This window comes from Calonectris borealis, chromosome 23 (genome assembly GCF_964195595.1).
Source record: "Calonectris borealis chromosome 23, bCalBor7.hap1.2, whole genome shotgun sequence".
Classification (NCBI taxonomy): Eukaryota; Metazoa; Chordata; class Aves; order Procellariiformes; family Procellariidae; genus Calonectris; species Calonectris borealis.
In genome coordinates, this window is record NC_134334.1 from 6,397,915 (window position 1) to 6,408,468 (window position 10,554).

Sequence of the window (10,554 nt, forward strand, 5' to 3'; positions counted from 1 at the left end):
TTCTAGATCAAGTTGCATGTGTTTTAGCATGCCATACTTCTTCAATAAAACAAACTGTAATCACTTTGAAGTGGAAGATGTTTCAAGCAATACAAAGAACCAGCTGTCCATGATGTCGGAGAAACACTGATGTAGCACGGTGAGCCAGACTTCATTTCTTTCCTATTTACCTTTAATCGTTAGATCAGTAGCACATCCCTGGAAGAGAATAGGGTTCCTGTAGCATTGCAAATGAGCATTTTTACACCTCAAATCAGCATGCTGATCTGTGGTATAATGCAGTATAAGCTTAATGAAAAAGGGTAAACCTTTTTCACCAATAGGACAAACCAGGCAAGAGCAGGCATTTAGACCACTACAGAGCCGCTGCCACAAAAGAAAGTGTCCTAATTCATTACTGGACATTTGAGATCAATGACTTGATATCAACACTTACCCTTGTGTCTCTTTCTTCCTATTTTTTCTTCTGCTATGGGAATTTTCCATCCTTGGTCACATTTCCACCCGCCTACCCTTGACCTGAAAAACTGTTACTGCTTATTTAAAAAACAAACATCTCTGTCCCATAAGCCAGGTCACGCATAGGGAGCAAACTTATTAGAATGGAAACAAATATCATAATGCCAGTTTTGTAACCAGAGTTGCATTGTACATACAGACCAAACTAAAGATTTCAGAAAAGCTGAAATAAATCTATTGTTTAATGTTAGTATTAACAAGCAGCAAAATCCCTGATTTTCATAGTTTCCATGCTGCAGTAGGTACTAATTTGGATGAAAGATGCCTGGAGCACACATGTGGAAGGCAGAAATATATAATGCTTTGCTGTTTTGCTACTTCTCAAGAATGTATTATCCTACCCAAACAATAGCACTTGGGAAAGCTACATTCTGAATTTCAAATGGAATCAACCAAACTCTGTTCTGGCATCTTGTATTTATTATCTGACAAAAGCATGAATCAGGATTGAGTGCAGAATTGAGATTCTAAAAATTTTTTTCATGAATTAGTTGGCTCTCTTCTTAATGTCTGCATTTACAAGCTGAACAACATACTCTGCTTTTCAGTTTAACTTCCATGCCACTATCATTTTCATTAAATACCAACTAAAAATTAAGTATAAATTTTGGATGTTCAGTTACTCTTTCAACTTTCCTATTTTATGGGTGTGCTTGTAAACACGGAATTTTGTTTAGTTTTTTAAGCATTTCTGCAATCATTTTGCAAATAACCTTCTGCTATCTTGCACACTGTAAATAGAGAAACCCTATTTTTTCTTTTTCCTTTTCTTCTTTGTAAAGGAATCCTGAAACAGTTCTTTTATTATATGGAGGGAAGGCTCATAAGAATCTTCATACTTTTAATGTAAAACACTCTCAAAGCTTTTTTTTTTTCCACTCCTGCTTTGTGTAACGAAACGATTGCTTATCCATCTTTTCCGGGTCTAGTCTAAATAGGCTGAAGTATCTTTCTTGGACTCGGTGGGCATCATACTGTTGGCAGTTCTACAAGTGAACATCAAAAGGCTCAGCCTCCAGCTGATACCATGGTGGCTTGGAAACAGCTCCCTAGAAGCTCTTACCATCTTCATGCCAGATGTTTCACAGAAACGAAGCAGTTCGTGGAACTTCAGTAAGAAAGAAGGAACTTCTGGTATGTTCTGTTAAAGCATAATAGCTAATTATCTCTTTCAATACACAATGTACTTAGTGTACAATTTATAATGCACTCCGTTGCCTTACTATCTTTAGTCTATTCTAGGGTAGTAACTATGCTAGACCAATTAGTAAGTGGAATGGTCTGCAGATAAGTAACAGAGAGTGAAATCTACTTTTCTGAGGGAGGTTTTTCATCTGAAACTAGACAGTTACCTATGTAAAAATTAAAAGTTAAATCCTGCCCTAGCTTTTCATTGGGAGAACCAAATGTGCCAAATTAATTACTTGCTGGATGGCCATTAAATCTGCTACTTGATTGTTCCCTGGGTTCGTTCCTGTGTGTTCTTAAAACTAAAGCTTGGCCTGCAGGCCTCAAGATAGAACAAGGTTACACAGAGCCAGGGAAATAGAGATTAGCACCAGCCTGTGTGTTTCAGTCTGTTATTGTGCCTTCCAAATTGTCTGTTCCCAGCTTAGACCCGTTTATGTATTATTTTCCACACTGTATTTCTTTTTAATCCAAGCCCTTTTGTAGTCAATACTGGCCACAGATGTAACATAAGGCTCTGCTTTTTTTAACCGGATGGGGAGCAAGGGGATGAGAGAACACAGACCAAAAAAAAAGAAAAAACAACCACACTTTGGTGATCAGATTAGACTGAAAGGTATTTATTTAGAAACAACAGCTTTGGTATTTTAAAACCAAACAACCTTTAAGTCACTAGAAAGTGGGATGTCTCCCCCCATAGCCAAAACAAATCAATGCACAAAGTCTTAATATGCTTAGAATAGGAAACCTGCAGATCAGCATTTCCAAGTGTAAATCCAGAAAACAATTTCATTAAATTGGTTTTGCACTCTACAATCGTAAAGGCTGAAAAACCTGTTACCAGCACTTAAATATCTACAGTTCAATGACTGACTTGTTACTGAAGTGGAGACAAAATTATTAACATCCTCCCCCTCCCCCCAAGCAATAAATTAAAAAATGTATATCAGAAAAGAGGTTACACTAAAGTTTTCTATTAAGTTAACTCTCTGAAGGGAACCATCATTCTTTATTTTCCTGTAAAATTAAAAAACAAATCAAAATATCAAAGGACTTGGTATATCTTCAAGTATTTTCAACAAATGGATTACTCTTAGGGAACTGAACAGCTTACAAGGAAAAAGAAACATCTGTTACAGAAGCTTCTGGGATAAACTCTTGAATAACCACACCTTCCAAGTCTCAGATTCCTCTCTTAACAAGGCACAAAAGGATTGTTGCTTTCAGAAGGTCCTTGTTCTCAGCTGCAAAATTGTCAGATGTCTTGTGCAAACGGAGGCTGAAAGCAGGACTAAGTTCACTTGGACACTGGGATGTTCCCATTCAATTAATGAAACAGGGTGTTATTTCAACACCATTAATCTTGCTTACTCCTACAGAGATTTTGAGCTTCAGCTGGCTTCCACTTCATCCCTGTTTCTGGAATCAAGTTCTGCATCCTCTTCATTTTAAGTAGGTCCAATTAAGACGAGGCAACAGACTTGTTTGCTGCACACTGCAAGGCTTTTTGCAGTGTCAAGAAGGAAGAGGTGTTAGGTGAGCCCTGGTGTGCAGCTGTGAAGCTTCTCGGCATTTCAGAGACTAGTGTCAGGGAGAGTTACCTGTAGTAATGGTTAACAAGTCATTCTGTAAAAGGCAGAAGGCAAGTCTTGTAGATGACAAAGGCAACCAGATAGACAGCAGTGAAAAAAGGACGTAATTTTACAATTTCAAGGACACATTTCAGGATGCATGTCAGGGTGCAGCTGTATACACAATAATTGAAATTACTTCCTGACTGCTTCCTCCTTTTGCACTAAGGTTTTGATCATGATCATAGGCTTATAACTGCAGTTGTCTTTGACATACATATCTATTCTACCTCGTCCTAGGTCAGGTTGTCTAGCTACAAGCACCTTCCACTCTCATTCTTTCAACCAATGACATGTATTCAGACATGCTTGGGATCAGGCCTAATCTCCAGCGCTCAACATTACAAAGCCAGTGAGCTGAGAGGGAAATTGCCAACTGACTTTAAACACCCCTTATGTACTGACTGTCAAGTTTAGTCCAGTACCTGCTGTCCAGCCTTAGCTATCCAAAATTGAATTTGCTTTTATAATTTGAAAAACAGGGCAATCTAAAGCAAGAACTTTTCCTCTGACAGCTCTATTTAACTATGTCCTTTTTTATTTCCTTTTTATTTTTTTTTTTTTTAAACACAAGCTACATTTAAGTCTGTTCAACCCTAAGGAGGGATGCCTCTGAACCACATGGCTAGCTCATCACAGCAAATCCAGTCTCGTCTTTCATTTCCACTCCGTATCAACACACAACCAGAAAGTACCAGTAGTAAGAATAGAAATCACCATCTATTGTCTATTCTGTGCTTAGTTTTTACTAGCAACTAAGTTTTCTAAGGCAACTCAAACCAAGAATTTCCTTTACACCAAAGTGAGATGCAGTAGAACCTGAAGTCAGAACCTCCAACTCACAGTAAAAAGCACTCAGGACTTTTCTTAACACAGCTATGTATTTTGTCTGAACGGGAGAAACACTAGCTCAGCACTTTCCCAAAGTGATGGTGGTAAACGTGGTTTGATGGAGGACTGCACAGTGTCTATCAATCTATGAACATCTACCAGTAGTCCCAACAAGTCAGCACTTTGAGCTAAGAACACTAGCTTGCATTTGTGTGTTCTTGTATGACACATCACACATTCAAACCAGGCAGACAAGTGTGCACGTCTCCCACACAGTAGTAAAATGTAGCAGCTCTCTCACAAGCATTCCGGTACTGCATAACAAGAAACATTATCTCGTGACACAGCTGCAACTGTTGGCTTAAAAACAAGCAACGTCCTACAGCACTGTGTGGAAAAAGGACAGAAAAGCTGTGTCTGCCTTGATCTACAGCCTTACAAATGTTTAAGGACAGATGATGGATTTATTTTTTCTAATGCTTGTGAGCCCTACTGCTCCAAGCCCTGTCCTAATCCTACTTCTTGCAAGAAGAGGTCACAGATCACTGGTTGCAAGAGAGACCGAAAACCCTCACAGTCCAAGACAGAACCTCCCTAGGCACAGCTGACAGAAAATCAGGTTGACAACACTCAGTGGACAGCAGCCAAAAGCAGCAGCCTTATACCTTACTCCTGAAGAGCGGCTTGGCTCCTGGCCCGCAATATTCATTGTAGATGAGTTTGAACAGAAACAAGTGAAACAACGTGATTAAGGAGGCCACGCTGAACCAGAACAGGAAGGGTAAGCCTGGGTATTGCTTGGCCATGTGTTCCTCATGAGCCAGAATAGCTTTTAGATGGAGTGTGTGTCTCAGGTCCTGCAAGTGGATCAAATCTGTCGATATATAAAGCAGTGGCGTGATGGGTTGAGTCACCATGACGGGGAACGTATGACCTCGTGCCTCTGAGGTCAGCTCCACAGGCTCATTCATACAGCCTGCCTCACACGCATATAGTCTAACTGGCTTGTCTTGGAATTTCACAGACACATGCAAGAAGGGCTTTCCTTCGGCATCCAGCAGAACAGCTAGATTAATCAAGTCCTTATTGTAATGGATCCCACGTAAGGAATAGCTGTTATGAAGTACATCAGGGTCAGCCTGAAACTGAAGATGGTTTTCTGTGAACTGCAGACCCCCAAAACTAAGCACCATTCCCTGCATAAGTCCGTGGACTCCAGCTGCCACAAGACCCTTGCATCCCCGTTTCTGGAGAGTTAGCTTCCACAGGTCTGAGAGTTGCAAGATCTGGGCGACACTGGTCAGCTTTGCTGGCCACAGGTTCTCTGCGTGCATGGTGGCGTGGCCACTGAAGCAGTGGTCAGCATAGTTCAAGCTGGCTTCCATTTTTTCTCTGTCCTCACCACTAATGAGTGGATCTAGCAGAGGAGCTGGCATGCTTGACAGCACATAGTAGAGGGTCATGTTTACAGTCTCACTGGATGGTGTATGTGAATCTGTGATCTTTCTCATTTCAACCCCTGTAATAAAAGAAAACAACCAAGAGTCAGAGGATCACACATGAATATGACATTAACTAGGAGAAAAAGAAGATCAAATGTGCATGTCGTCATTCAATACACAGGCGTTCTTTATAACATCTAAGAAACCTTTGCCTATGAAACACTGAAGTGAAATGTTTCCCTGTATTTTCTTAGACACTCTCTCTGCTACTTGGAGTTTGAACACCAAGCTCCCACTAAAGACAAAGCTAGTTTGATACACAGATGCCTTATGGAGCTGTCACCATGACTCCGCAAGAATGATCTGTCAAAGGAACATCTATCTTTTTACTGGCTATAAAATAGCAAGTTCTACATTACTTGGGCAGCTACTCTTTTATGCAAGGCCATGAAAATCTCATTTTAAGAAAAAGCATCCTTAACTTCCATGAACAAATCTGTCCTTTATACTGCCACTAGAGGTCAACTCTATTTCCAACTTAGAGCTGGGCAAATCAGTAAAGTTCCTGAAGACATGAAAGCCAACACATCCAGAGTTTTGATTAGAAATGTTCTTCCATCATTTCCTTTACGCAGTAAGGAATACTCCACTTTTGTAAAGTTCGCTGGGTTCCAAACCAGGAACACTGTTTTATTATCCCACAGCATGTCTTCTGGTCCCTGAGAGAAACCCGTCAGGAAGAGTGGAGCCTCTGGAGACCTTACACCAACCAGGTCACTGAGCTTTCAGCTGCCCTTTGGAAGTTGAGCATCACTTTCCTTACCTGAAATGAACAGGTCTGACCAGATCTGTTGGTGCTCCTGGAAAAGATCTTCCACCCCCATCTGCATCACCTCCAGCATCTCTTTCTTGGCCGACTCCCTCAGCTTGCTGAAGGTCTCCTCCAGCCTGGAGACCTCAATGGGCTCTGAGGTGTACACCACGGAGAGCACAGTTTCATCAAAGTGGGATTTGGGCGCAACCTGCACCCGGCTCACAAGCTTCTTGGCAGCCACCACCATAAGCACCACTTTGGGGCTCCCGGCCAGCAGCAGGCGACCGGAGGAGAGCAGAAACTGCCGCTCCTCCACCTTCTCCAGGCTGGTGGCGAAGCGGCCGCCCAGCGAGGGCGCAGAAGCTGGGGCCGAGGCCTCGAAGGCGGCCACCCGCTCGGTGGGGTTGGCAATGCGGATGCGCTGCAGGTAGAGATGTGGCCGGCTCCGGTGGGCCACCACCTCCTCACGCACCGTCACGCAGTCCCCGGCGCCCGCCCCGGCGCCCGTCTGGACGCACCGCACCCGTCGCACGGCGCCGTCCCGCAGCGCCGCCAGCGCCGCCCGCGCCTCGCCGCGCCCGCCCAGCGCCCTTAGTCGCACCAGCGCCGGGTATTCGGTGGCGAGCGCCGGGCCGCCGCCGGATCCCGCCGCCGACACCCAGAGGCGGCCGGCGGCCACGTCCAGCAGCAGGAAGCCGTTGCCCGCCAGCGCCAGGCCCGGCCCCGGCCCGCCGCCGCCCCCGGCCGCCGCCTCCTCCGGCAGCGGCAGCGCATCGCCGCGCTCGGCCTGCGCCCGCCAGGCGCCCGTGGCCGCCTGCAGGCAGAGGGCGGCGGCGCCGCGGGGCTCGGTCCCCCGCCCCGCGCCCCGCCGCACCCGCACCGCCCCCAGGTACCAGTAGGCGACGAGCAGGAGCGCCAGCAGCAGCAGCAGCCGCCGCGCCCAGCTGCTGGAGAGCAGCCCCGGCAGCCCCTTCAGCCGCTGCTGCAGCCACATGGGCGGCGGCGGGGCGGCGCGGCAGTCCCGTCCCGTCCCGTCCTGTCCCGTCCCGCGGCCTTGGCGCTCCCCGGCCCCGATCCCGCCGCGGCGCAGCGACCCTCACGCCGCCATCGCCGCCGCCCGGAAGCGCCGCGCCTTGCGGCAGCCCCGCCGCGCTTTGCGGCGCTTTGCGACAGCCCCGTCGCACCGCCCCCTGAGGAGGTGCTTGGCGGGGAGCCCCGGCCCACCCCGCCGTCGCGCAGCCGGGCCCCCCGCCTGGCCCCGGGCCCCCCGCCTGGCTCCGGGCCGCCGCTGCCCCTGCCCCAGCAGAGGGAGGGGCGGAACGCCCCAGGCGCCGTAGCCGCGGGTGCCAGCCAGCAGCTCCAGCCTTACTTCAGCACACGGCTGAGGTTTTCCCTCTCCCGCCCGGGTGACTGCACCGATGTTAAAAATCTGGAGGGGGCCTGGAGGAGTTTTCCGTAATTCCAATGGCAGTTTAGTGCTGTTATCATAGCAGAGCCTGGTGTGGGAAAGCAAGTTACATTCTGTCAAACTTTATTCCCCTGTGTAGTAAAGAGAGGAACAAACTTTATGATGTGACTTAGATGTGCACATCAAGCCACGGAAAGCTTTGTACTCCAGTGCAGCTCTCACAGTAGCAAGCCGTACAGAAACACTGTGAGTTAAAATGAAGTGTGAAGTTCCTGACGAGATGGAGCCAGTGAACCAGCTCAGTGAAGGGGAGCAGACGAGACACTTTAACAACTTCTGCAAATGAGCTGTTTGATTGGGGGGGGGGGGGCGGCACTGAAATCTGTGAAAACGGTGGATAAGACCCTGTCCCTTGCACATTTCAGTGTGGCTGGTGTTTTCTCAGAAGGTCTGTGTGTTTTGAGGCTGCTTTAAAAACGGAGCTCTGATCCTTTCAGTTTTTAGGAAGTTGCTGCTTCGCTTGGAGCACGTGTTGCACGTACTCATTGGAACATCTGCATTGGCAGCTGCCTCTGTTTATAAAGACAGGCAGCCGACTCCAGCCAGAGCGCACAAAGCAGCACAAACATAGAAACAGGAAAAAAAATGTGCTTGCTGGGTTGGCATAGCTGCAGAATGCAAACAGAGCTGTCAAATAGGGACAGTCTGAGTAGAGCAGTATAAACAATGATGCATTCATGATTTCTAGCATGCAAAACCCCTTTCATTTTAGAATGGAGAGTTTTAACTTCATTAAAATGAGAAACTTGCAATTTTTTGAATTCTAGATTGACTCACAGATCTCAGTGTGAGGTTTGAAGGTGAGGGGCTGAACATCTTTGCTGTGGCTCCTAGCTTTAAGTGTTGAGGCTGCTAGAGATTTATCAGGGGCTTTGTCCGGGCCTGCGAAGTACTGAAGAAATCTAAAGTGAAAATCTGTTTTCTTTTTTTTTTTTTTCTTCTTTCTTTTTTTTATTTAGTGAAACTGGCAGCTTTGCAAAAGGAAGTTTCCGGAAATCACCATCTTAGGGAGAACTAGTATTTCCTTGGATTGTTGCCTGTACTACATCGTTTGGGCATGAGGACTATTCTCTTTGCCTGGTAATTATGAGGGAATTCCTGCTTTGGGGAGAGGGAATGGAAACCAAAGTGCTTTGAACACACTCAAGAATATTCTCAGTGAACAAACAAATATTAATGGTATTTTTTTGGGAGGATGCAATTATGAAGCATGGAGAATATTAGTTAGCTACAGTGTGGCCCTTCTAACGTGCTTAATTTTTTCTCCTCTATCATACCTTCTTGTTTTTATTTTGAAAATCCAAATCCTATAATATCTGTGATTTCTGTTAATTTAAAGAGGTGGTTTACTGACAGAAAACAGCAGACTTGGGCCTCAGAATTTTACACAGCCGATTTTTTTGTTAAAACTGAACTCTGCAATGAGGGAGGCTTCTATATTATCCCAGTGCTCTGATGATGCCCTGTATGTTCCCAGCTGTGTATTCCATAGCCCCAGCCCAGCTAAGCGATACAAATTGCATTGAGGCATTGTGTTTCTTTCTTATCTCAATGCACACCACCGCTCAGCACGCATCCTTTGCTTTTTACGGCTCTGCTAAACTACCCAGTACTGCTCCTTTCTCCCAGACACCTTACCTTCCTATTGTAACACGTGCTCCATGCGCCGAGTTCGGTGTGGCTGAGGACTCAGTGGTGCCTCTTTCAGTGATGGCTTCAGTAGTATACCGCAACGTTGCTTTCCATCTGCTTAATGTCTTACGGAGCAGTACATAGCATTTATACAATCTCTATCATTCTGTGAGTTTTTTGCAGATAAGTAAATATTATTGTTCACACCTTAGGAGAGAAAATAAGTAATCTCTTAATGTTGCTTTCAGTAATGGAAGCAAAGTTGGGTTTAATTAAACACAGTGCCTAAGAAAATGGCACTGTCGCTTCTAGGTATTTGCTTCAGTAGAAATAGTTGCTCACGGCCTCATGTAAGGTATGTGTCAGTGGTAGTCCTCATCTGGTGTTCTGCAGGCTCAAAAGGGTTTCCCTGCATCTAAGTCTTACATTGACTGCAGTATAAAAATGACCCTAAACCCAACTTAAAAAAAAAAAGTGTCATTTTATACAACAGGTTTGTTCTCAAAGTTAGGCAGAATAAACAAGAAAAAGATACATGGGTAAGTCATCAGGGCTAGAGCAAGAAAACCCAGCACATGGACAAGAGATAGATATAAGACTTAAAGACATGTATATGGCCAGAGAAAAACAGTTAGCCTTGGAAACAAGACCGCAGCAGATTTTGTTCGCCAAGGAAATATATGAGGTGAGATGACAGGTGGAAAGAAGGTATTTGATAAAGGCTTCGAGTTTCCAGAGCTGTGCATAATCCATTTCTGTTTTGCTTTTTTCGCACTTAATGACCGTGTCAGCCAGATGCAGCCCAGCGCTAACTGAAGCTGGCCAGAGGGCGACCCCCCTCCTCCCACACAGCCTCCCGTTTGCTTCACGCACGCTTTTTCCTCTGCAGACCCACTGCCCACGGCTGTGGCAGTAACCCGCCCGCTCGCTGGACCCCGCGCCCCAGGTAACGTTACTGCAGCTCCGGGATCAACCCCCCCAGCTTTGCCTCCCTGCGGAAGGCAAACCGCCCCCCTCCCGGCACAAGCC

The 10,554-nt window shown here is 45.9% G+C and overlaps 1 protein-coding gene and 1 long non-coding RNA gene across 4 annotated transcripts; one reads left to right on the plus strand and one right to left on the minus strand.

The window, feature by feature from the left end:
- Window positions 1–2,306: 2,306 nt before the first annotated feature.
- On the minus strand, window positions 2,307–7,542 carry KIAA2013 (KIAA2013 ortholog). 3 transcript variants are annotated; one of them, XR_012677080.1, is made up of 3 exons: window positions 6,435–7,542; window positions 4,019–5,688; window positions 2,307–3,882 (listed from the first exon to the last, which is right to left on the minus strand). XR_012677080.1 is itself a non-coding variant. In XM_075172521.1 (3 exons), the coding sequence occupies exons 1-3, from the start codon at window positions 7,417–7,419 to the stop codon at window positions 3,295–3,297; spliced, it is 1,878 nt and encodes a 625-aa protein (XP_075028622.1). In that variant the 5' UTR covers window positions 7,420–7,542; the 3' UTR covers window positions 2,307–3,294. The 3 variants fall into 3 exon arrangements, 2 of the variants coding, with proteins under 2 accessions (XP_075028622.1, XP_075028623.1); XM_075172521.1 differs by having other exon boundaries at window positions 2,307–3,333; window positions 4,835–5,688; XM_075172522.1 differs by having other exon boundaries at window positions 2,307–3,308; window positions 4,835–5,688; window positions 6,435–7,541.
- Window positions 7,543–7,635: 93 nt separating this feature from the next.
- On the plus strand, window positions 7,636–10,437 carry LOC142092457 (uncharacterized). The gene is made up of 3 exons (XR_012677081.1): window positions 7,636–8,079; window positions 8,853–8,973; window positions 10,317–10,437. It is a non-coding gene; the product is annotated as an uncharacterized LOC142092457 (long non-coding RNA).
- Window positions 10,438–10,554: the final 117 nt, after the last annotated feature.

Excerpts from the sequence above, each read along its gene's own strand:
- KIAA2013 (XM_075172521.1), bottom strand. The coding sequence starts at position 7,419 with ATGTGGCTGCAGCAGCGGCTGAAGGGGCTGCCGGGGCTGCTCTCCAGC. Across the intron at positions 5,689-6,434 it reads GTCAGACCTGTTCATTTCAG|GGGTTGAAATGAGAAAGATC; the intron begins GTAAGGAAAGTG and ends CTTTTATTACAG. Across the intron at positions 3,334-4,834 it reads AGCCGCTCTTCAGGAGTAAG|AATGACTTGTTAACCATTAC; the intron begins GTATAAGGCTGC and ends TGCCTTTTACAG.